Source organism: Mizuhopecten yessoensis, unplaced genomic scaffold (assembly GCF_002113885.1).
Source record: "Mizuhopecten yessoensis strain PY_sf001 unplaced genomic scaffold, ASM211388v2 scaffold10087, whole genome shotgun sequence".
NCBI classification, from domain to species: Eukaryota; Metazoa; Mollusca; class Bivalvia; order Pectinida; family Pectinidae; genus Mizuhopecten; species Mizuhopecten yessoensis.
Window position 1 is genome coordinate 181,451 of NW_018408372.1, and position 27,988 is coordinate 209,438.

Sequence of the window (27,988 nt, forward strand, 5' to 3'; positions counted from 1 at the left end):
GTAGAACCACTTTAAAACATGTCATTTAGCAAATTCTGTTCTAGCCCGACACCAGACTTAGACGTCTATCTGTCAAAATGTCTTAAGTCTGGTGCCGACAGGGCCAGATGCATTTTAAACTCGGGCTACCTCTGCCTTAATTTAAATTTCATCTATCTGAATAATAAATTCTTATCGATTTCACGTGTCCGACACTGTAAAGTACAATAAAATAAACATAAATTACGCTTGCGCGCATCCTACAAAAACTCGGTTAAATTATTATAGACTTTCTATAGTCCCAATTTGAAAAGGTGTAATTTTTTGTTATCATTTTTTTTACATGATTATAAACATATAAAACTAACCAATGGACACGGTAATATGCCTTACGTAAACTTAATAGACTTGTCAGTTGGTCAGGGTCATGTGAGCAATTTCCTTCCTCAATTGTCCATTTTTTTGCTGTTGATAGCGACAAAATTGACGTTTACCAACCTTGACCTACATTTGAGGAGCTAGCAAGGCTTGTTTACTTTTGGAGGTCCGGATGGCATCCTGGTAGCCGAAAGGCGACAAATCAACTGGAGTAGTTTCTAATAAGTGCGGATTCGGTAAGTACAGGGCACATGAAAACTATTGGCCGCCTTAGATCGGCCATTCACTCCTTGTGTATCGATGTCGTGAACCGCATGGTCGGCCCTCGTTGATTGTTGGGCCCAACACGGCAGCCATGTCTGTTCGAGCCTGCGCCCTTCGAATTTATAATTAGGTCGGCACATTTTGTCATTTCTAGATTTATATAACCACTGACTACACTTTTGATGACTGTAAAATGATTTATAGTATCCAGCTTTCTAAGTTTACAGTCATGTATGACGATCTAGAAACTGCTATTTCTCTGTATTTCACGAGACAGTTTTCAGCACGTGGCTGCTTTCCCGGCCGCTGGTCGCCATTACCGATTTTTAGCTCACGACGCAGAGCTACGGAATGAAAACATTGGCTCTAATATGCCATCAGTAAACGCGACAACTGTTAAAAACAATACATTTCTGGTCGTGGAAATGTAATGGACAATTGTCAATTATAAATTTTGTGACTTGAATTCAGTTTCATACTTTATTTTGGGTTTTAAATGGGTAACCCAACTGAACATGTGACCCCGTTAAAATTTTAAGTGCGTGGCTTTGTTGAAAGTCGGTGCAACCATTCATCGGTTCCCGGATACTAGACCAAACGTGACCACTGAAGTCGATTTCAATCTCGAAATATAATTGTTTTCGATGTCATGAAATAAACGTTATTAATACACGGGTTGTCACGGTGAAATCTTTGTTAAAAACATGGCATATCTCGGTTAAATTTTAAATGTTGGCTCTAACATAGGGGCCCCAAAAGGGGGATTGTGTTCGATTTTGACATTAAGTTGCACAAATGTTTTATGAAGGGTTTGATCACACACATTAGTAGTATCAATTCAATACATGAATGTGTATGATAATTGATTTTAAAATATTGACAGATCTTGATTTAAGAGTATATGTACATTGACATTTAAAGTAAAATTCAAATTTCACCTGAACCTTAAAATGGCTGCAGTTAATGTAAAGTAGGCCTAAACATGCCTGCAAATATAATGTGCTGCTATTGAAGCATAAATTGAAAAATAATTAAAAACAGCATCATTTCTTCATACTGGCAACATGTTAACTCTGAAATCAAATCTGACGTACAGATTTATATTTAAAATGCAACGGGAAAGTGAGTAGTGTCAACTTCAAACTAACTGACTAAAAGACTAAAATCGAGCACCATGCATATAGCCAGACAAGTTTCAGTTACAAAAGGATTGGACTGTACAAGTTGATGCGATACCAATGCCGTCTCAGATCATTGTTCAAACATATATAGGCACGGACTTAGATAATCTAATTCCGTGATATAGGTTAAATGGCAGATGAAGGAGTGTGTGACAGGGGAGATAACTGTATAACACTCTGAAACAAGCCAGTATACCTATTGCAGGTATTTTTGGTCACATAAGGTAATATTTTGGTCACTATGGGTCATTTTTTTGGTCAAAATTTTATGTGTTAAAAACTTTCAATATCATATTTTTTACATTTCTTATAACATAATAGTAGAACAGTTTTAAAATTAGTATAGGTGTTGCCCTCTGGAGCCTTTGATGAGGGAGATCTCCTTCATTCCATTACTCAAATTAGGGATAAAGAGAGTGAACATTTTTTTGCAGCATTTTTGTCCAGGAAGGAATTTGAAGTATTCACATCTCAAATCTCACATTGTTGAGCATAAAGTAATAAGTACTGCTCGCATATATATATATATGATACTGTGAAATTTCGAAATTTAAATTAAAAAGCAAATGATATGACAAATTCAGGAAAGTTTTAAAAATTGGTTGGAACAGGTGACCCTGTTACCGCAGATAGTAGGTCTAATCTGTACTCTTTTAAACCCTAACATCCAAACACATGAAGTTTAACTGGCAGATCTGGAAATGTCGGAAGGTCCAGAATTGTGTATATATCCCCTTAAATTGAGTTTAATGGAGTTTCAGACATATTCTGAATGTCTGTGTGGCAGATTTTAGATTGTACATGGGATTACAGTCGCCTTCTAGCTTCAACCTAGAGGGAGTTTCCCCCTTTAGCTCAGTGGTAAAGCGTCCGAATAGGTTTGATCCCCCGGTGGAAGCACAGTACCTCTGGTCAGATAAAACAAAATTAAATAAATATTATCAAACCTGTTCAAATTACACAAAATAATAGTCATTAAAATAATTAGTAGTTCGAAATATCTATAAAACGACATCGGCAAAAAACATGGCAAACAGTCAAGTCGTTGATACGGAACAGCGGGAGCCTATTGCGATATATATTTGCAAATCTGCAGATGAATAATGGTACATATATCTTTCTTATCTTTATTTACATAATTAATATAAACTATTGTCAAGTTCAATCGCAAAGCAGAGACAAGTATACATGTATAGGCTGCAAAGCAGTAGATATTTTCTCGAGTAGTGACGGAAGTTCAATTGTAATGTATCAGTATGCCAGGAACGATTCCGAGAACCACCGCTCTCCCAAGACATCTTCGATCCACGTGTTAGACTCTTTTGGACCCTCATCCATTCTTTAGACAAGGAAACACTGGTGGGTTTTGTCCTTCATTTATAAGTGGGGGTATTTGTCACTGATTTTATTGAGATAGCATTACGATCCCGGGAGTAATTTGGTGTATTACGTCCCCACCTCCATCTCCCTAGAGCCCCAAATATTATCAGTATTACCAGATACAGCATCCTGAAAAAGAGTAAATCATGATGACTTTTCAAAAATAACTAAGGTTCCATAATCCTTTCAAAGAAATATCTTGGACAACTCAATCCCCCATTTCCTATTGACTGGTGTGGCGGCACTAAGAACTCAAAAACGCTGTAAAATATGAAAGTTGGTTTTTAATATTAATAATTAATTCAGCAGTAAGTTTATGAACAAATCTTACATTGATATATAATAAGTCCCCACTACATTCGGTTCATTGAAGAATGCTTTCAACCACCATTTGTGGCTGTTAACATATCTAGACAAAAACTTTTAATGTTGGCCATTTATAATTAACTAATTATGTTGAAATAATCATGGAAATAATAAATTTGAAACCAACAAAACACTTGTGTAAACCTTATTAAAACACAAATTGTATTATAGGGGAGTGAGATGGAGGCTCCAGAGGGTGACAGGAAGGAGGTTCGGCGGCCGATGAATGCGTTCCTCATTTTCTGTAAACGGCATCGTACAATGGTACGTGAAAAGAATCCTCACCTTGACAACCGGAGTGTGACACGGATCCTTGGCGACCTGTGGGCGAACCTTCAGGAGGAGGAGAAGTCTCAGTACACAGACCTGGCTAAACAGGTGAGCACTTGCTGTAGTCATGGTGCTTAGACTTTTCACTTGCTATGGGGCCCAATTTGTTCATGGCTATAACTATAGTGGCTCGTCCCATAGACCACAACCCAGGTTTGATGGGTAAAATGTATGTTGTTGAAGGGAAAACAAACTGGAAATTAACAAGTTTACAATATTTATTAACGGAAACGGAAATAAATACAAAAACATGACAGTGCCACAGCTGGCCTACATGCACATGGACCAAACTGCCTTTTGGGACAACAAACCCCCCTTTCCCTCGAAAACATAAGTCTACCTTCTACTATGTATTGCTGATTATTACAACAACCTAAAGCTCCCATCCTGTCCTTCTCAACTCAAATACACATTTAGAAATACCCATACATTACTTTAACATGCAGAGTAGCAAAAGCTATGGCAGACAGATCAGAAATTCAATTCCTCAGTCTGCCCTAAAATATAAGTTAACGCCCATCTAGAATGTATCTAAAGAGTATGTTTAACATAGCAACTACCGCCCAGAAATTCAACATAGGTACTACTGCCAAGAAATTCAACATAGGTACTAATGCCCAGAAATTCAACATGGCAACTACTGCCCAGAAATTCAACATGGCAACTGCTGCCCAGAAATTCAACATAGGTACTATATAGCTACTGCCCAGTCAAAACAGCACTCTCGGAAAACAAAAAGTTGCTGACATCGAAAAAGCATGGAACGATGCTAGGAATCATCTCGGGATTGGAACATGTGTACAGGACATGACAGCAGAGGACAGGTGACGCCCTCACATAATTAACCTGTACACCTCCGGACCATCTCTCATACATAACACATACACTGAACAACAACAGATCCCCCACCCTTCACCCATCCCACCCCTGCAACACAATATTGGTGGTTTGGCTTGAATTTGGTTTATTGGATAAGAGTCCTATTAACAGTTAAAGTACACCATTTCAGGATATATCTATATAGCGATGTGTAATGTACGTGTGTGTGCTGGAGGTGGTACATGTGGTCACTAGTCCTATTAACAGTTAAAGTACACCATTTCAGGATATATCTATATAGTGATGTGTAATGTACATGTGTGTGTGCTGGAGGTGGTACATGTGGTCACTAGTCCTATTAACAGTTAAAGTACACCATTTCAGGATATATCTATATAGTGATGTGTAATGTACATGTGTGTGTGCTGGAGGTGGTACATGTGGTCACTAGTCCTATTAACAGTTAAAGTACACCATTTCAGGATATATCTATATAGTGATGTGTAATGTACGTGTGTGTGTGCTGGAGGTGGTACATGTGGTCACTAGTCCTATTAACAGTTAAAGTACACCATTTCAGGATATATCTATATAGTGATGTGTAATGTACGTGTGTGTGTGCTGGAGGTGGTACATGTGGTCACTAGTCCTATTAACAGTTAAAGTACACCATTTCAGGATATATCTATATAGTGATGTGTAATGTACATGTGTGTGTGCTGGAGGTGGTACATGTGGTCACTAGTCCTATTAACAGTTAAAGTACACCATTTCAGGATATATCTATATAGTGATGTGTAATGTACGTGTGTGTGTGCTGGAGGTGGTACATGTGGTCACTAGTCCTATTAACAGTTAAAGTACACCATTTCAGGATATATCTATATAGTGATGTGTAATGTACGTGTGTGTGTGCTGGAGGTGGTACATGTGGTCACTAGTCCTATTAACAGTTAAAGTACACCATTTCAGGATATATCTATATAGTGATGTGTAATGTACATGTGTGTGTGCTGGAGGTGGTACATGTGGTCACTAGTCCTATTAACAGTTAAAGTACACCATTTCAGGATATATCTATATAGTGATGTGTAATGTACATGTGTGTGTGCTGGAGGTGGTACATGTGGTCACTAGTCCTATTAACAGTTAAAGTACACCATTTCAGGATATATCTATATAGTGATGTGTAATGTACGTGTGTGTGTGCTGGAGGTGGTACATGTGGTCACTAGTCCTATTAACAGTTAAAGTACACCATTTCAGGATATATCTATATAGTGATGTGTAATGTACGTGTGTGTGTGCTGGAGGTGGTACATGTGGTCACTAGTCCTATTAACAGTTAAAGTACACCATTTCAGGATATATCTATATAGTGATGTGTAATGTACATGTGTGTGTGCTGGAGGTGGTACATGTGGTCACTAGTCCTATTAACAGTTAAAGTACACCATTTCAGGATATATCTATATAGTGATGTGTAATGTACATGTGTGTGTGCTGGAGGTGGTACATGTGGTCACTAGTCCTATTAACAGTTAAAGTACACCATTTCAGGATATATCTATATAGTGATGTGTAATGTACGTGTGTGTGTGCTGGAGGTGGTACATGTGGTCACTAGTCCTATTAACAGTTAAAGTACACCATTTCAGGATATATCTATATAGTGATGTGTAATGTACGTGTGTGTGTGCTGGAGGTGGTACATGTGGTCACTAGTCCTATTAACAGTTAAAGTACACCATTTCAGGATATATCTATATAGTGATGTGTAATGTACATGTGTGTGTGCTGGAGGTGGTACATGTGGTCACTAGTCCTATTAACAGTTAAAGTACACCATTTCAGGATATATCTATATAGTGATGTGTAATGTACGTGTGTGTGTGCTGGAGGTGGTACATGTGGTCACTAGTCCTATTAACAGTTAAAGTACACCATTTCAGGATATATCTATATAGTGATGTGTAATGTACGTGTGTGTGTGCTGGAGGTGGTACATGTGGTCACTAGTCCTATTAACAGTTAAAGTACACCATTTCAGGATATATCTATATAGTGATGTGTAATGTACATGTGTGTGTGCTGGAGGTGGTACATGTGGTCACTAGTCCTATTAACAGTTAAAGTACACCATTTCAGGATATATCTATATAGTGATGTGTAATGTACATGTGTGTGTGCTGGAGGTGGTACATGTGGTCACTAGTCCTATTAACAGTTAAAGTACACCATTTCAGGATATATCTATATAGTGATGTGTAATGTACGTGTGTGTGTGCTGGAGGTGGTACATGTGGTCACTAGTCCTATTAACAGTTAAAGTACACCATTTCAGGATATATCTATATAGTGATGTGTAATGTACGTGTGTGTGTGCTGGAGGTGGTACATGTGGTCACTAGTCCTATTAACAGTTAAAGTACACCATTTCAGGATATATCTATATAGTGATGTGTAATGTACATGTGTGTGTGCTGGAGGTGGTACATGTGGTCACTAGTCCTATTAACAGTTAAAGTACACCATTTCAGGATATATCTATATAGTGATGTGTAATGTACATGTGTGTGTGCTGGAGGTGGTACATGTGGTCACTAGTCCTATTAACAGTTAAAGTACACCATTTCAGGATATATCTATATAGTGATGTGTAATGTACGTGTGTGTGTGCTGGAGGTGGTACATGTGGTCACTAGTCCTATTAACAGTTAAAGTACACCATTTCAGGATATATCTATATAGTGATGTGTAATGTACATGTGTGTGTGCTGGAGGTGGTACATGTGGTCACTAGTCCTATTAACAGTTAAAGTACACCATTTCAGGATATATCTATATAGTGATGTGTAATGTACATGTGTGTGTGCTGGAGGTGGTACATGTGGTCACTAGTCCTATTAACAGTTAAAGTACACCATTTCAGGATATATCTATATAGTGATGTGTAATGTACGTGTGTGTGTGCTGGAGGTGGTACATGTGGTCACTAGTCCTATTAACAGTTAAAGTACACCATTTCAGGATATATCTATATAGTGATGTGTAATGTACGTGTGTGTGTGCTGGAGGTGGTACATGTGGTCACTAGTCCTATTAACAGTTAAAGTACACCATTTCAGGATATATCTATATAGTGATGTGTAATGTACATGTGTGTGTGCTGGAGGTGGTACATGTGGTCACTAGTCCTATTAACAGTTAAAGTACACCATTTCAGGATATATCTATATAGTGATGTGTAATGTACATGTGTGTGTGCTGGAGGTGGTACATGTGGTCACTAGTCCTATTAACAGTTAAAGTACACCATTTCAGGATATATCTATATAGTGATGTGTAATGTACGTGTGTGTGTGCTGGAGGTGGTACATGTGGTCACTAGTCCTATTAACAGTTAAAGTACACCATTTCAGGATATATCTATATAGTGATGTGTAATGTACATGTGTGTGTGCTGGAGGTGGTACATGTGGTCACTAGTCCTATTAACAGTTAAAGTACACCATTTCAGGATATATCTATATAGTGATGTGTAATGTACATGTGTGTGTGCTGGAGGTGGTACATGTGGTCACTAGTCCTATTAACAGTTAAAGTACACCATTTCAGGATATATCTATATAGTGATGTGTAATGTACGTGTGTGTGTGCTGGAGGTGGTACATGTGGTCACTAGTCCTATTAACAGTTAAAGTACACCATTTCAGGATATATCTATATAGTGATGTGTAATGTACATGTGTGTGTGCTGGAGGTGGTACATGTGGTCACTAGTCCTATTAACAGTTAAAGTACACCATTTCAGGATATATCTATATAGTGATGTGTAATGTACATGTGTGTGTGCTGGAGGTGGTACATGTGGTCACTAGTCCTATTAACAGTTAAAGTACACCATTTCAGGATATATCTATATAGTGATGTGTAATGTACGTGTGTGTGTGCTGGAGGTGGTACATGTGGTCACTAGTCCTATTAACAGTTAAAGTACACCATTTCAGGATATATCTATATAGTGATGTGTAATGTACATGTGTGTGTGCTGGAGGTGGTACATGTGGTCACTAGTCCTATTAACAGTTAAAGTACACCATTTCAGGATATATCTATATAGTGATGTGTAATGTACATGTGTGTGTGCTGGAGGTGGTACATGTGGTCACTAGTCCTATTAACAGTTAAAGTACACCATTTCAGGATATATCTATATAGTGATGTGTAATGTACGTGTGTGTGTGCTGGAGGTGGTACATGTGGTCACTAGTCCTATTAACAGTTAAAGTACACCATTTCAGGATATATCTATATAGTGATGTGTAATGTACATGTGTGTGTGCTGGAGGTGGTACATGTGGTCACTAGTCCTATTAACAGTTAAAGTACACCATTTCAGGATATATCTATATAGTGATGTGTAATGTACATGTGTGTGTGCTGGAGGTGGTACATGTGGTCACTAGTCCTATTAACAGTTAAAGTACACCATTTCAGGATATATCTATATAGTGATGTGTAATGTACGTGTGTGTGTGCTGGAGGTGGTACATGTGGTCACTAGTCCTATTAACAGTTAAAGTACACCATTTCAGGATATATCTATATAGTGATGTGTAATGTACGTGTGTGTGTGCTGGAGGTGGTACATGTGGTCACTAGTCCTATTAACAGTTAAAGTACACCATTTCAGGATATATCTATATAGTGATGTGTAATGTATATGTGTGTGTGCTGGAGGTGGTACATGTGGTCACTAGTCCTATTAACAGTTAAAGTACACCATTTCAGGATATATCTATATAGTGATGTGTAATGTAGGTGTGTGTGCTGGAGGTGGTACATGTGGTCACTAGTCCTATTAACAGTTAAAGTACACCATTTCAGGATATTATCTATATATAGTGATGTGTAATGTAGGTGTGTGTGCTGGAGGTGGTACATGTGGTCACTAGAATACCATATCACCAAGCACAGTACTCCACCCGGTCACATTATACTGATAATGGGTAAACCTGTCCTTATATTACCTCTATTTATTTAAACGTACCAATTTTTAAAGACTTTGTTCATCTTGGTCAGGGGATAAAACCCATATATAAAATTCTACTAAGCATTCGTAATTTGTATAAAGGGGTTATCAAGGCTGATTTAGTATCATTGATGTGTTTTGACAAAGGTATTACATTGTACAGAGGTCAGAAAGGATGTAATTACTGTTAAAATAGGTTTGACAGAAAACTAAGCCAATTTTAAAAACAATAATAAATAAAAATGAAGGAAAAATAATTTTGAAATTTGTGTCATGTGTCTAAGATTTTTGGTTTTGTTGTTCAGTATAAGGATGCATTTATGAAGGCAAACCCAGACTACAAGTGGCACAACCCTGACAGACTTACTCACTGTCCGACTGGCAAGCCACTAACCCGCCCCTCAAACATACGCTTGGGCAGAGATGAGAGTGAGCTCTCCTTGGAGGGATCCATTACACCAGGAAAACTAGCAGGTAAATTAAGTGACGTTTAAATTAAAAGTAAATTTAGATAATCCTTGAATTGAACAATCTATAATGTAATTGCAGTGTAAAGTGAAAGTAGCAAGTGTGTTCTGCATCTTCTCTTGCCACTTGTCATGATATGTTAAATTGTGTTACAGTAGCAGCATTTTAGAAAAAAAAATTGTCATTGTTACTGAAGTTTGTCTCAGCATCATATGCTTCTGACCAGCACACAGAGGCTGACTGTTCTGGTATACTGAGGTTTGTCTCAGCATCATATGCATCTGACCAGCACACAGAGCCTGACTGTTCTGGTATACTGAAGTTTGTCTCAGCATCATATGCTACTGACCAGCACACAGAGCCTGACTGTTCTGGTATACTGAAGTTTGTCTCAGCATCATATGCTACTGACCAGCACACAGAGCCTGACTGTTCTGGTATACTGAAGTTTGTCTCGGCATCATATGCTACTGACCAGCACACAGAGGCTGACTGTTCTGGTATACTGAAGTTTGTCTCAGCAACATATGCTTCTGACCAGCACACAGAGGCTGACTGTTCTAGTATACTGAAGTTTGTCTCAGCATCATATGCTACTGACCAGCGCACAGAGCCTGACTGTTCTGGTATACTGAAGTTTGCCTCAGCATCATATGCTACTGACCAGCACACAGAGCCTGACTGTTCTGGTATACTGAAGTTTGTCTCGGCATCATATGCTACTGACCAGCACACAGAGGCTGACTGTTCTAGTATACTGAAGTTTGTCTCAGCATCATATGCTACTGACCAGAGCCTGACTGTTCTGGTATACTGAAGTTTGTCTCAGTATTATATGTTACTGACCAGCACACATAGCCTGACTGTTCTGGTATACTGACGTTTGTCTCAGCATCATATGCTACTGACCAGAGCCTGACTGTTCTGGGATACTGAAGTTTGTATCAGCATCATATGCTACGAACCAGAGCCTGACTGTTCTGGTATATTGAAGTTTGCCTCAGCATCATATGCTACTGACCAGCACACATAGCCTGACTGTTCTGGTATACTGAAGTTTGCCTCAGTATCATATGCTACTGACCAGCACACAGATGCTGACTGTTCTGGTATACTGAAGTTTGTCTCAGCATCATATGCTACTGACCAGCACACATAGCCTGACTGTTCTGGTATGAAATGAACCAGTCCTGTATTAAGGAAAAGCGAAATAAAACAGATCTTGACTGAAGTCAGAGTTGAAACACTTTATTTGGCCTGTTGTCTAATGAATGAAAAACTTGTTTGAGTGTATGGATTTTAAAATAGCAAGTCACAATTATATGACTCATGTCTAAAACTGACACTGCATCAATTTTTATTCCAGATCCTAGTAACATGGGTGGTCTGAGTAACCTTCTCGTGGACAAACCACCTTACAGTGACAGTCATAAACTGACTTCTGCTGCGAAGTCCGCCACGACAGGAACTCCTCAGGCCTCTGTCACGTCACTCATGGATCTGGCTATGGTAACTTTTCAATTTATTTGGTAATATTAATGATTTAAAGCAAGAGTAATACTTTTTGGGAAAAATTTGTTGCAATTTTTATTTTGTGGCTGTTGGAGGGATACTGTATTTTATGTTAAAAGGGTGCCTGCTTTAATAAGGATGTCTTAAAAATATAACTTTAACTCATAATTTACCAATGTCTAACAACCTATTGCCGCTAATATGGTATAACAGAGTAGGAATTTGCAGCTGCTTACACGCCTATATTAATTAGTTTGCTTATAAGTCATAATTTGTTGAGTTTTAGCCACAATTTATCGGTGTTTTCTTTATATGATGAATCTTACTTTAACTATAGACCTTTTTTTACACAAAATAAACTTAATACTTTGTGATAATCAGAAAGTTTTCTGAAACATAACTGTGTGAAAAAGGAGGCTATCAAACACTTAACTGTGTGAAAAGGGAGGCTATCAAACACTTAAACATAACAAGGATCTTTATTGGCTAAGCACCTGGTGTGTCAAGACAAACACCACACACTTCAAGAAGTCAATCACTACAATATATACATGTATGTGCTTATTGGACTGTTTTAGATGTGCAGCTCCGAGCTCAGTGATGACCAGTTGATGTCAGATCACCATGGAAACATAGTTGACCATAGTAACAAGATCCTTGACTTGACCACAAAAGAAGAAAATTGTATTGACATGGAGGAAGTGAGAAGCTTTAATGGTTCAGGGGAATCAAATGACAGCGAGAAAGGCTGGAGTAACAACAGTGATAGGGAAAGTAAGGGTGGATTAGACTCCAGTGGTGATAAAATGGTGGGTAAGTGTGAGGACGGAGTTGACAATAGGACCTCAGGAAAGGTCATGGTGGAAAACCTGATAGATAAGTTATACACAGGGTCTGGTGTTCAGTCACGGCCCAGTAACAATGTAGGTAACAGGGATACGGGATCAAGCAAGACTGAGGTCCCCGGGCTCGTAACATCTAGTCCTGCTGATGTGACTGGCTTATCAGGGACTAGGCCAAAAGGTTCATCTATTGGTGCCCAACACATACCTGGTCTTGCTTCGTTCCTGATGAATAAATCCACCAAGTACAACGTGAATGATGAGTTGGTACGGGGAGAAAATTACGGTGGGCGAAAGCGTTGCTACTCAGAGACGAGTGTTGATATCTATGCAGACCATAGGAAGCTACATCGAATTCTGAAGGACAATGGTGCAGAGGAGAACATCGAGTTACAACCAGCATCACTGGACCAGGAGTTTGGGGAGGGAGAGGTGACAGAGGATGGAATGCATCCAGTTCGGAAGTCCAAAAGACGTAATCGAGGTCAGAGATATCAGGAGCTCATCAATGAGGGAATAATTCAGCCGTCCAAGGAGAGGATGGCGGTGATAAAAGGGGGGACCAATAGTAGTCACAATGAGCAAGACAGGTAAGGCAAACAAAGTGGGGAAATACCAACATCAAGCTACTATCGCCTTCTGTCAAATTCGCTTGCAGTGCTTACAAATACGGTAAATAATAATAAGAAATTGTATCCACTATTGCGTTCTGTGAGTAAGTTTGCAATGCTTAATTGGCAAGGCCAAGCAAAAAAAAAATACCTGGCAAATATGAATAAGGAATTTAAGCTATACTGTTGCATTCCGTAAAATAAGTTTGCAATACTTAATTGGTAAGGCCAATCAAAAAAAACCTGGTATTTATAAATAAGGATATTTAAACAGATTTATGGACCTATTTCTAAGGTAGTTTTAGTACATGTATTGGTGGATTTATGAATAGCAGTTATTCTGTTAAGCTGAAATTTAAATACAGTCAAACGTTGATGTTTAGAACTTTACAGGACCATCTGGAATTTTTTTTAAACATCGGGACTTTGACTAACGAATATTGAACATCGATATCCTGTAAATAAGACAGAAGATGATTCTTTAAAAATGTGACGAAACACAAGCTAAGACATTTGATTTTAAATATAAATATTGGATTTCTTACCAAATTCAATATTTCTTTGTCAATGAAATTTCTGATGCTTGTACTGTTAAAATTACCACGGGTCATTTTAATGTTTTGGAACAGATGAACATTTTACTTGATTTATAAGTTTTAATTTTCAATGTTTTTATAACGTTTGGGCCTTGATTTTACTTCGAAACAGCGAGAAATTTGACTCGTGAAAGTTTTGATACACGATAAGAATACTAGTAGTGTTATATCAGGGAACAATCCTGGACTTTGTCACATCGAAAAGTTTGACTCATAAAAGTTTGATACACGATAAGAATACTAGTAGTGTGATGTCAGAGAACAATTCTGGACTTTGTCACATCGAAAAGTTTGAATCTTCTAAGGTCGATTCATGGAAGTTTGACTTTATAGTACCATCAATGTTTATAAGTTAATATTCAACTTCATTTCCAGGAGGAATTAGAAAATTTTCTGCAAATGATGAATGTTTTCCAAATTTACGGTATTAAAATAACTTATGTAATGTGTGTGTTAACAGCAGTGAGGAGGAAGTGGTTCCCAGACCTCTAGGGGATCTTGGGTTTGACGTTCTGTCGGTGTACCCCAGACAGATCCGCAAACGAACGTGTTCGGAATCGGAGAAAACTCGCTCTCTTCAGGAAGACATCCAACGGTACAAAACTGGGTAAGGTCACGCTTAAGTTACGCATTTGTAAAATCAGTCATGAATTTTTCCATGAAATAAATATTACAAGGCATGGGGATTTGTGAAAATTTGAACAAATATATTCTCTGTATAAAAGACTTTAATTACTCTTTTCATGTCCAGAGGTCAAAAACATAGTGAAAGACTACCTGATTACTTTTCAAATTATGAAAATCAGAATTTTAAACCACGAAAAAGCATTTTTTGACTGGCTAACTTTTCTCCAGGCAATAAAGACAAAAACATACCAGTCATTAAGATTTAACTATCCGATTTGCAGAAAATTCGTTGACGGAGAGAAAAAAATCCTGCCTTTCTTGATTCTACAGCTTAGGCCAAAACAATATATATGTCTGTTTAGGGTTCCCGACCGACCCTAGCTTTTTCTACCTGACCCAAAAGATTTTTTTTTTTTTTTTTTGGGAAAAAACGCTGATTTTCAAATTTTAGAAGGCTTTCAAAATGGCTTCCTGCTCCATGTTGGTGCTAAATGTCAGCATATGGAGCACAATTTGCCTCCAAATGGACCTTGTTTATGCAATTCTTTGTGTTACATACAATAGCAGGGTCATAATCACATGACCACACGGTACACAAAAATATGCAAAAAATAAATAAGAAAATTTGACCTACCTACCCTTGGTTGGCCTTATAAAATATTTTTGGTTTTTCACCTAGCCAGCAGTTTCTACAACAAGGTATCAAAATTTTCCTGATTTCGTGACATAACATTATTTGTTATCCTTTGTGAAATTATACATCTGAAATGGAGTGTAGGATGAAAGATCCCTTTACTTCCTCGGAACAGTTCTATCAAATATGCACAAGAAATGATGAAAGGCCATTTTGGTGAACCTGTTTGTGAGTTTTAGGTACAGAAATGTACATGTAGGTAAATGAAAGTACAAAACAGTAACGACGGAGAGTATGTTGCCTGTCATCCATTATATAGTCACCCAACTTATCCCTCCTATGTGTGACTCGCTGTCAATTATGACTATTGTGATACTATTTCCATTAAAACTGATAGTTCTACTGTTGCGGTCTACTTTTTAGGTCACATGAGCTTTAGCCCATAATAATGTTTCCTGCTGGGTTTGGGTCGAACGTTTTTAACTTAAGCTGAAATACTGCCAAAGGGATTTCATTGATACTTCATGGGATGTTGCTGACAACTCCCTGACCAAGTGTTGTTATTTTTTCGGGTCGATCAGAAATCCAATATGGCCACCAGGGCTGGCCATTTTGAAAAACTATTTCAAACTTAAAGTCAAGTTTTACTGTGCCCATTTTAATGAAACTTGGTAGGAATGATCGACTCATGGTCCTGGCATTTATTTTTTTATTTTTTTCAGGTCCATCAAAAATTCAATACGGCTGCCATTTTGGATTTTTTTTATTTAAAACTTAAAATCAAGTTCTAATAGGCTGAATTAACTGAAACTCGGTCTAGGAATGATCAACTCATTGTCCTGACAAACTTAACTTAAAGTTTTACTTAACTTTTGTTTACTCAAATTTTGGTAGGGATGATTGACATTATTGCCGCTTCATATTTCAACAACAAAAATTAATGCTGTAGGACTCAGGTGAGCGTTAAGGCCCATGGGCCTCTTGTTTTATAATTAGTATTGGGTTTTCCTGCTGGGTGACATTATACAAATGATAAAAAGCCTTTATATTTCCTTGATTTGCAGTGATTTTGACTTGGAGGCTCACATCGCCACTCTGCCAGCTTGTTCCCTGGAGAAGGTGTCGCGGAACTCCAAACGTCCAGCCGGGAAAGTCCGCTCAATGAGTGAAAGCTGTGGGCGATCTTCTGGTATGATAGAAACCAATGGCTCACTTCCAGGTAGATTGTCTCAGGAAGACCCAATATTTGTCTAGTTTATGTATGGTATTAATAAGTGAATAATCCTTTTTAAGTAGTGTGTTTATAATTTACATGGAATAGCATAGCACACAGTTTAAAAAATATCTTGACCAATATTCAAGGTCACAAAAGTCAGAAATTTTGTAAAAATCTCAAATGACTGGGTCAGATTTGCTTATTTGCTTAAAGGATTTATGAGGAATCAAATGGCATAGAATCATATAGAATCAGTAGCTTGCTGGCATGGAGTGCTGCATAGTTTAAAAGTAAATATCATGACCCATAGTTAAGGTCAAAGGTATCAAGTTTGCTTAAACACCCAAATGACTACTTCTAAAGAACCAAAAGGTTTACAGTTGTGAAACTTGGCCAGTAACATGTTGAAATGAACTGCTATATAGTTTACAAAATGGAAGGCCACTTGCATTGGGTGATCATCTTCAGGCCCCTTGGACCTCTTGTAATATTATTCCATAAAGTTTGTGCACTCTTCAACAAAACAATATAACCGGAATAAACAATTACCAGTTAACAGCAACATCGTGTTGAGGAATATTACTGACACATGGTATACTGACTGACCAATCAAAGGTAATTTATAAAATGACATTATATCAGTGTGTTGCTAAGTTGTTGTTTATTGAACGTTGTGTTTATGATTGACAGGTGTGGCTCCGGTGCCTGAAGTAGTGTTGACTGTTCCCCCTCACCTCAAACAAAACAAACAGGCTGAGCCAGTGACTGGAAGTCAGCGACGCAAGGCTCGCAAACACTCTGTCACTCATCTCCAATTAGTCCGGCCAGCACAAAACACATATGGTACGTACTGCTCACAAACACTCTGTCACTCATCACCAATTAGTCCGGCCAGCACAACACACAGATGGTACGTACTGCTCACAAACACTCTGTCACTCATCACCAATTAGTCCAGCCAGCACAAAACACAGATGGTAGGTACTGCTCACAAACACTGTCACTCATCTCCAATTAGTCCGCCCAGCACAGAACACAGATGGTAGGTACTGCTCACAAACACTCTGTCACTCATCTCCAATTAGTCCGGCCAGCACAAAACACAGATGGTACGTACTGCTCACAAACACTCTGTCACTCATCACCAATTAGTCCAGCCAGCACAAAACACAGATGGTAGGTACTGCTCACAAACACTGTCACTCATCTCCAATTAGTCCGCCCAGCACAGAACACAGATGGTAGGTACTGCTCACAAACACTCTGTCACTCATCTCCAATTAGTCCGGCCAGCACAAAACACAGATGGTACGTACTGCTCACAAACACTCTGTCACTCATCACCAATTAGTCCAGCCAGCACAAAACACAGATGGTAGGTACTGCTCANTCTCATTAATTTTGTTTGTTTGTTTTTCAATCAGTAAACTACCATTTTTAACTTGAGAGGTAGGAAGTATGCAGTAATTTAGATTAAATCTTGTCCACTCTCTCTCCACCTCCTCACATTCCTCAATAATTACAGAACCATTATTTTCGATATTGTTTTATGAAGAAAACTATAACCTTCATTGCTGTTATTATTTATCTATATCTGAACACAATATTCAGGATTGTGAATTATTTCATTTCAGAAAAAATAAAGGTTGAGGTATCAAACACAGTCAAGAAAACTGAAGCAAGTCTAATACAAGCTGAACCTGGAGATAGACCAACTCCAAACTCAAACTTTGATCCAAAGCTGGATGTGATAAAATCTGACATGTCGGAGACAACTGACCAAAAGCAAAGTATAAATACTGATGCAGGTCAGAGGTCAGTCGACAAGTTTAGTGAAAATACAAACACACTGAATGGAAACACTCTGAGTGCGTGCAATATGATTGACAACATTCTCGTGTCGCTGGTTGACAGGAAGGATGCTGCATCAGGCAATGTGGTGGACAGTAGCTGTGGGACTGTTCATTGCCCGATAGACTCTCAAGAAAATTATATTGAATTACTATGTAACTCAGCAGCAGTTTCTGCTCCTACACAACAAATCAGCACAGATTCAGCGGTTAATCTCCTTACATCACAAATGATTGGTTTAGAAAATGCAGCTTTCCCCCTTTCTCCACAGATTACCAGCATGGATACGTCACCTTCATTGACTAAATCAGATTTGTCTGGATTTGAATGTGGATTGGAAGGTTTCACTAGCTTAAAAACACCAACTGCTGGAAAAGGAGAGCAGAAATCTCTATGCATTTTGTCCACAGAAGCCAATATCACGCCTGTAAGTAGTGTGGTCAGTACCACCACCGATATCACTATGCGCAATAACTCTCCACAATTTGACAATTCGTCCAGTGATGAGAAGACAAAAGACTTGTTGAAGGACAGTGGTGATGTTCAATCTGTTCATACTTCTATCACCATGGCAACCAGCAGCCCAGCAGGGGGGTCCTTCATTTCTGAGGTGCCATGCGTCACGGGACAGGAGTACCTGGTGACTCCTCCTCAGCAAGTGGCGGCCGTCAACTCTTAGTAGAGGTTGGAGAAGGGAGCCAACTCTTCGTATAGGTTATACCAAGGTGGACATTTTAAGTGTAGATTGTATCACAAAGTCATTTCTTAATATGCTGTGAAAGGTGTTTTTTTCACACAAAATATTTTTATTAGTACAATAACTAGGGTTGGAACGGTTAAAAATGTGTTGTGCATTGGTGATGGAACCATAAATGATGAACTGTCATCTTGAACCTAATATAGTATTAAAAATTGCATCATGGATATTTCCGGTGCCAAATTAATAGCTAAACAGATAGCAGTTGACAAATGCACCTCGTAATGCATCTAACCTCAGCTTTTTAAGTTGAATTACTTAGTGGAATTTTCCCTCTTTCACAGGATACATGTTTTTACTCGGCATTTGTGTTAAGTACAAGTTAAACAGTAAAGACAAGATCAGAAATATTTGCTTGTTCTTGTAAGTTTATATTTGGTCTAAATCAGACTTCAGTAACCAAGGGTGTACAAATTCTACTTTGAGGGCTTGTGAAAACTGTCAGTGCTGTTATGAAAATATAGGTGGGCTGGTGTTATTGATCAGAACGGGCCTGCAGCCTATTACTCTTAATAGGAAATTATTGTTTTAAAAAACCCACCTGGGCAAGACAGCTCAACGTCAAAAATATCCGACAATGCATGGACTTTAATGCATGCCTAAACATTGCTGTATGTTAAGTTTGCTGTAGATAACTTAAGTATGAATTAATGTTTGTATTTATTTTTATTGTTACAACCATTTGAACTAACTGGGGACTTGATAACCGTATCACATTGCTGACAGGGCAATGTTAAAACACAGCGAAATGATTGTGGAAAGTTTTACATCATGAATTGTTTGCAATTGTTAAGAAAAAACGATGTGAAAATGTACACTTTTATTGTAGGTTGTGGTTTACTAGGGAGATGATTGAAGAAGTGAATACGAACCTTTCCTCCCTGTGGTTGTTGTAGATTAGTGGTGCAAGTTAAATTAATTAAATATACGTAGCTCTCAGTTCTAAAGAAGACACACCATAGGTTAAAGTTCAACACAGATAATTAAAAATTCTGTAATTATATTTAAAGTCGGTCCTAAATTATGAATTTCATGTCTTCTTATAAACTTAAACTATACATATATACTTAGAATTCTGTAATCATCATCTTTCATTCTGTAAAATAAATTTTCCAGGATTTCATATCTTCACTTACTGATTTGTTTTGAGGAAAAAGCTCAAAATTTTAACACATTCTATAAAACAATTAACAGTATAGGTATATGGTATCTAGTTATTTTTTTTAATTTGTTTGTCCCCTTCTCCAAACGATTTAGATATCTTATGTGAACTGAAAAGTCATACAGTGTATATTTAATTGTTATGTACAGGTACACTAACAAGCTATGTTACTTTCGTATACGACCACTGATTTTGTTGAAGGTAATGTTTTTTTCTTTCTTTCTTTCTTTCTTTTTTGCTCACCTGGTCTGAAGGACCAAGGTGAGCTTATGGCATACCGCAGCGTCTGTCGTCCATCAACTTTACACTACTAGTCATGAACCACTGAGCGGATTTTAACAAAATTTGGTGTGGAGCATCCTTGGGTGAAGAAGAACCAATTTTGTATAAATGGTGGGTCTGGCCCCCCAGGGGGCTGAGGGGCGGGGCCCAATAGGGGAAATATAGCAAATACTTCTTTAAAATCGTTCTTGTTCTGTAGAAATGAAAGGATTTGTTTCATATTTGGTCAGAAGCATCCTTGGGGGAAGGGGAACCAGTTTTGTATACACCGTGGATCTGGCCCACCAGGTGCTTGAGCGGTGCGGCCCAATAGGGGAAACAGAGCAAATTATTCTTTAAAACCCTTCTTCTATAGGAATGAAAGGATTTGGTCCATATTTGGTGTGAAGCATCCTTCGGTAGTGGGGAAACAATTTTGTATAAATCAAGGGTCTGGCCCCCCAGGGGCCTGAGGGGCGGGGCCCAATAGGGGAAATAGAGGGAAAACCTTTAAAATCCTTCTTCTACCATAGGAATTAAGGGATTTTATCCTAATTTAGTCTGGAGCATCCTTGGGCCAAGGGGACTCCATTTTGTATTAGCAGTGGGTGTGGTCTCCGAGGGGGGCAGAAGGGCGGGGCCCAATAGGAGAAATAGAGGTAAAACCTTTAAAACCCTTTTCTGACCATTTCAAGTACTGGATGGATCTTTCTGAAATTTCATATGTACTTAAAGCACCTACCATGGAGTGCTTTATCTTTACTTCATACCAATTACTTAAATTTATTCAGGTGAGCAATACAGGCCCTCTGGGCCTCTTGTTTCTTCTTTTTTTTGGGGGGGGGGGTCTTAAATTGCTTTATAGATTACTTTATCCTGTCCCATATCTCGTCAAGTTTCCCAAAAATACTCGTTAAAGCCCTGCTCATACCGCACTAGCACACATGCATGTACATGCTACTTATGGAGACATATCCTTAAATCAACTTAGCTGTTTATGTTCAAGAATCACACGATTTTAGTACAGTACAGTAATTAAATTGTAATATGGGCTTCAGTTTTCTGCCATGGTTCTGCAAGATAGATAATCTGATTGCTTGGTGAAAAAAGTGCTTTTTTATTACTGTGTGAAATGCTTGGTTTTACAAGTAACATGGAGTAGTCGGTATAGTGTTGAGCTGGTGTATCAGGCGTTTTCTGGTTGCTTTTAAGTGTATATATGTGCCATTTATTATACAATAATTTTGCAGTTTTATTGAGGATCCCCTAATTCCACGGCCAAAAGCTGTAACTATGCTTTGGAAACTTTGTTTCTGTCATTCTAATAGCGTCGATCTTTTATCTGAACAGAAAATCATACTTTACGAAACATTTCTGAAGAAAATATTCAAGATAAAATGAATGAAAAGGAAGCAACTACGGTGTTCTGAGAGTAAAATACAAGTGGGCCAGACCAGCACCTAAACCCTGAACCTCCAATCAGTGTACTGTCACTCTTACCAATTGACGTTAAACCCTGAACCTCCAATCATTGCTCTGTCACTCTAACCAATTGACCTTAAACCCTGAACCTCCAATCATTGTACTGTCACTCTTAACCAATTGACGTTAAACCTTGGACCTCCAATCATTGCTCTGTCACTCTTACCAATTGATTGAGCTACTGTGTACCTTGTCAACGATAGTTGCACATTCTCCCAGTCAGGCTTCACATTCGTATCGAAAATCAAATTAAGGGGAGATTACTGTATGTCGGTGAACAATACAGCATCTCTTGTGTTTGTCTGTGACTGGACAGGGATCCTTTAGAAACCCAGCAGCTAAAATAAAAGCTTCTAGATTTGTTATGCAATAAAATGTATATACTGTATACTGTCTTTATAAGCTTTCTAATTCTCACCTGTAATATTCCTTTATTTTCTCCGTCTCTTTCCTTTTGGCCGTGTCTCTCTTGGCAGTTGCCTTCAAATGATCCTGTCTGATGCAAGGACAATAAGACGTATAAAACACAGAAAAATACAAAACTCACCCATAGGAAATTGAAATCAATGGTAATAGACACATACTTTTGTTTTTTTGATGGGATAAACGATTGGTAGAAACAAATTTTCAAGAAATGGAATTCGTAATTTAGTATATGGAAATTTTTTACCATTAAGGATATATTCTGAATCTAGTATTCTTAACATATAGTATAAGCAGATGCCTACGGTGTACTTTGAAGTGTTTCTAAAATTTCAGAAATACATGTATTGTTAAGACTGTGTTAGACAATGGGTGACAGGATCAATTTGATGTATAACTTAACTGCTTTGCTAGACGTTTCATAGCATTGATGATTTTCATGACTTCGTCGGACATTTCATTTATTTGTCTGATGACTTTTAATTTTTGTTTTGTTTTTGTTTTTAATTTTCCTGTCTGTTTCATATTTATCTGATGTTTCACTGGTTTGCCTGATGTTTTGCTGATTTGTAAAATGTTTGTCAAACAGTTTTACTCCTGGTCATTTTAATGAATTTCAATGGTTTAATTCAGTTGTCAGATGATGTAACTGTAACAAGTTAAATATGTCATGGATTTATTAGTGTTTTCTTAGATTAATTGAGAAGATTCATATTGAACCCTTGGACTTGTTTCTCCACTTAACATTTGCTGTGTGTGATACACATATTATTTCCATTGAGAATGGGAAACTAATACGTACAAGGAGAATATGCGTTTTACTGTTGAAGGGAACGTATATCCTTGAGGCCCATATTCCCTGGTATAAATTAATAAAATTGTGAAGATGTATTTTATTGTTTATCTTAATAAACAAAACATGCATGTATTTATGTGATATGTTTAAAAATGTATATTGTATATACATTATATGCAATTAAAATATGTTATGGTTTAATTGAATTCCAATTAAAATATTGGAAGGGATAGATTTTTATAATTGTTAATAATTAACGATATTGATGTATAAAATAGAAGAAAGATTTGCTGAACATACAGAAACAGACAACAATATAGTGAAAACACATTTATTATATGTTTTTGTGTATCCAGCACCTTTGATTAAATCATTGCAAATGAACTTGTTTTGGAATATTAAAGCTTATTTTTATCAGATCATTTTAATGACTTAGATTTTAGTTTGATTTTTAGATATTTAGTGAATAAATACCTAAGAGCTAGTTTGTTCAATCAAAAATTCAAACATACTTTCTCAATAAGCTCCCAGCTGCCTAAAAGAACGAGAGTAAGACACACCCGATGGTACCTGTAACATTTGGTACTCGATTACTTCTTGGACTCATCGGTGATGCAACTAAGTAAGAAACAGTCGACACATTACAGTGCCAGTGGACTACATGTATAGCTCCACTGAAGTTATAGAAACAGTCAACACATTCCCGTGCAAGTGGACTGTATAGCCCCAGTGAAGTTTTATAGTCGCGTATATATATTATAGAGGATTTCAATTTCACTGATTTCATGAATTTAAAGATTTTCAGATATAAAGGAAGTAGTGCAAGAACCAACGTCCATTTAGACCACTTGTATTACATGGTTCACATAGTAACATCTTATAAAATTCAGGAGGAAAGTTCTTGGTATAGACATCCTTCTTAAAAATGATTGGAAAATGGGGGGAAAAGGTGATTAGCCTCTTTTGAAACCTGATTTTGATAAGTTATATTACAGGTGTAAAAGTATTAGTTGATGACTACATTACAGGTGTTAAGGTAATAGTTGATGACTACATTACTGGCGTTAAAGTATTAGTTGTTGACTACATTACAGGTGTAAAAGAATTAGTTGATGACTACATTATAGGTGTTAAAGTCTTAGTTGATGACTACATTATAGGTGTTAAAGTATTAGTTGATTACTACATTACAGGTGTTAACGTATTAGTTGATGACTACATAACAGGTGTTAAAGTATTAGTTGATTACTACATTACAGGCATTAAAGTATAAGTTTATGACAACATTACATGTGTTAAAGTATCAGTTGATGACTACATTACAAGTGTTAAAGTATCAGTTGATGACTGCATTACATGCGTTAAAGTATTAGTTGATTACTACATTACAGGCATTAAAGTATTAGTTGATGAATACATTACCGGCGTTAAAGCATTAGTTGATGACTACATTACTGGTGTTAAAGTATTAGTTGATCACTACATTACAGGCGTTAAAGAATCAGTTGATGACTACATTACAAGTGTTAAAGTATTAGTTGACTAAATTAAAGGCATTAAAGTATCAGTTGATGACTGCATTACATGCGTTAAAGTATTAGTTGATGATTACATTACAGGCGTTAAAGAATCAGTTGATGACTACATTACACGTGTTAAAGTATAAGTTGAAGACTACATTACAGGTGTTAAGGTAATAGTTGATGACTACATTACAAGTGTAAAAGTATTAGTTGATGACTGCATTACAGGCATTAAAGTATTAGTTGATGATTACATTACAGGCGTTAAAGCATTAGTTGATGACAACATTACATGTGTTAAAGTATCAGTTGACGACTACATTACAGGTGTTAAGGTAATAGTTGATGACTACATTACAAGTGTAAAAGTATTAGTTGATGACTTCATTACAGGTGTTAAAGTACTAGTTGATGACTACATTACACGTGTTAAAGTATAAGTTGAAGACTACATTACAGGTGTTAACGTATTAGTTGATGACTACAGTACAGGCGTTAAAGTATTAGTTGTTGACTACATTACAGGTGTTAAAGGATTAGTTGATGACTACATTATAGGTGTTAAAGTCTTAGTTGATGACTACATTACCGGTGTTAAAGTATTAGTTGACTAAATTAAAGGCATTAAAGTATCAGTTGATGACTACATTACATGTGTTAAAGTATTAGTTGATGGCTACATTACAGGGGTTAAAGTATAAGTTGATGAATACATTACAGGCGTTAAAGTAGTAGTTGATGACTACATTACAGATGTTAAAGTATTAGTTGACTAAATTAAAGGCATTAAAGTATCAGTTGATGACTAAATTAAAGGTGTTAAAGTATTAGTTCATGACTACATTACAGGTGTGAAATTATTAGTTGATGACTACATTGCAGGTGTTAAAGTATTAGTTCATGACTACATTACAGGTGTGAAAGTATTAGTTGATGACTTCATTAAAGGTGTTAAAGTATTAGTTGACTAAATTAAAGGCATTAAAGTATCAGTTGATGACTAAATTAAAGGTGTTAAAGTATTAGTTGATGATTACATTACAGGTGTTAAAGAATAAGTTGATGACTACATTACCGGCGTTAAAGCATTAGTTGATGACTACATTGCAGGTGTTAAAGTATAAGTTGATGATTACATTACAGGTGTTAAAGCATTAGTTGATGACTACATTGCAGGTGTTAAAGTATTAGTTGATGGCTACATTACAGGGGTTAAAGTATAAGTTGATGATTACATTACAGGTGTTAAAGCATTAGTTGATGACTACATTCCAGGTGTTAAAGTATTAGTTCATGACTACATTACAGGTGTTGAGGTATTAGTTGATGACTACATTACCGGTGTTAAAGTATTAGTTGACTAAATTAAAGGCATTAAAGTATCAGTTGATGACTGCATTACAGGTATTAAAGTATTAGTTGATGATTACATTACAGGCGTTAAAGAATCAGTTGATGACTACATTACACGTGTTAAAGTATAAGTTGATGAATACATTACAGGCGTTAAAGCATTAGTTGATGACTACATTGCAGGTGTTAAAGTATTAGTTGACTATATTACAGGCGTTAAAGTATCAGTTGATGTCTACGTTAAGGCCTGTAATGTAGTCATCAATTAATACTTTAACACCTGTAACGTAGTCATCAACTAATACTTTAATACCTGTAATGCAGTCATCAACTTATACTTTAAGACCTGTAATGTAGTCATCAATTAATACTTTAACACCTGTAAGGTAGTCATCAACTTATACTCTAATGCCTGTAATGTAGTCATCAACAAATACTTTAATGCCTGTAATGTAGTCATCAGCTAATACTTTAACGCCTGTCATGTAGTCATCAACTTATACTTTGACCCCTGTAATGTTGTCATCAACTAATACTTTACAGGTGTTAAAGTATTTGTTGATGACTACATTACAGTCGTTAAAGTATTAGTTGATTACTACATTACAGGCATTAAAGTATAAGTTTATGACAACATTACATGTGTTAAAGTATTAGTTGACTATATTACAGGCGTTAAAGAATCAGTTGATGACTACATTACAAGTGTAAAAGTATTAGTTGATGACTTCATTAAAGGTGTTAAAGTATTAGTTCATGACTACATTACAGGTGTTAAGGTAATAGTTGATGACTACATTACTGGTGTTAAAGTATTAGTTGATTACTACATTACAGGCATTAAAGTATAAGTTTATGACAACATTACATGTGTTAAAGTATCAGTTGACGACTACATTACAGGTGTTAAGGTAATAGTTGATGACTACATTACCGGAGTTAAAGTATTAGTTGATGACTTCATTAAAGGTGTTAAAGTATTAGTTCATGACTACATTACAGGTGTAAAAGAATTAGTTGATGACTACATTGCAGGTGTTAAAGTATTAGTCGATGACTACATTACAGGCGCTAAAGTATTAGTTGATGACCACATTACAGGTGTTAAAGTATAAGTTGATGACAACATTACAGGCGTCAAAGTATAAGTTGATGACTACATTACAGGTGTTAAAGTATAAGTTGAAGACCACATTACAGGTGTTAAAGTATTAGTTGATGACTACATTACAGGCATTAAAGTATTAGTTGATGACTACATTAAAGGTTGGTGTAGGGACGTTAATGTTATGAGACTTTGCTGTAGAAAATGCATTGATCTTCTGGAAACCATGATTTTGTACATAGTTATTGGACATACCTATTAAGTGTTCAAAATGGAAATATCACGTAAAGTATTAGTTGATGACTACATTACAGGTTGGTGTAGGGACGTTAATGTTATGAGTCTTTGCTGTAGAAAATGCATTGATCTTCTGGAAACCATGATTTTGTACATAGTTATTGGACATACCTATTAAGTGTTCAAAATGGAAATATCACAGTTGTGGTCGCTTACCTACACTTCATGGAAGACGTACATAGTTATTGTACCTATTAAGTGTTCAAAATGGAAATATCACGGTTGTGGTCGCTTACCTACACTTCATGGAAGACATACATAGTTATTGGACATACCTATTAAGTGTTCAAAAAGGAAATATCACGGTTGTGGTTGCTTACCTACACTTCGTGGAAGACGTACATAGTTATTGGACATACCTGTGTTCAAAATGGAAATATCACGGTTGTGGTCGCTTACCTACACTCCATGGAAGACGTAGAAGCACTAGACTTGACAAAGGATAACGCATTGATGCAGCCTTGGATGTCAATGACTCCACATCTCCCCTTTCAGGTGTAATGTTAGTTCAGCGGCTCCTTCGTCTTAACCATGTCTTTGTCTGACCTAATTTATAGCTGTTATAAAACGTGAAAATATGACATAATAATGATCTGTGCCATTTCAATTTTATTTCCGCTCTTAATTTTAGCACATTGTCAATATTTTGTTTATGTTGAAAAAGTGTATTTTCCTCCACCAAATACTACCGTACGAAAGGAATAGAGAAGCTAAATAATGAGGAATGAATTAAGCGTTGC

General features: G+C 36.9%; 1 protein-coding gene across 2 annotated transcripts; it reads left to right on the plus strand.

Moving 5' to 3' along the window:
• The first annotated feature begins 388 nt into the window (after positions 1-388).
• Positions 389-20,283, plus strand: LOC110459490. Of its 2 annotated transcripts, none has more exons than XM_021511770.1 (9): positions 389-593; positions 3,720-3,926; positions 10,038-10,206; positions 11,567-11,709; positions 12,291-13,144; positions 14,222-14,368; positions 16,087-16,241; positions 16,929-17,081; positions 17,873-20,283. In XM_021511770.1, exons 2-9 carry the CDS (start codon positions 3,729-3,731, stop codon positions 18,766-18,768), a joined length of 2,715 nt encoding a protein of 904 aa, XP_021367445.1. In that variant the 5' UTR covers positions 389-593; positions 3,720-3,728; the 3' UTR covers positions 18,769-20,283. The 2 variants fall into 2 exon arrangements, with proteins under 2 accessions (XP_021367445.1, XP_021367446.1); XM_021511771.1 differs by having other exon boundaries at positions 16,087-16,211.
• Positions 20,284-27,988: the final 7,705 nt, after the last annotated feature.

What these genes read in the sequence shown, in the direction of transcription:
- LOC110459490 (XM_021511770.1), top strand. Translation starts at nt 3,729, where the DNA reads ATGGAGGCTCCAGAGGGTGACAGGAAGGAGGTTCGGCGGCCGATGAAT. An exon ending in ATCCAACGGTACAAAACTGG is followed by an intron (nt 14,369 to 16,086) that starts GTAAGGTCACGC and finishes CTTGATTTGCAG; the next exon opens with TGATTTTGACTTGGAGGCTC. An exon ending in GCCAGCACAAAACACATATG is followed by an intron (nt 17,082 to 17,872) that starts GTACGTACTGCT and finishes ATTTCATTTCAG; the next exon opens with AAAAAATAAAGGTTGAGGTA.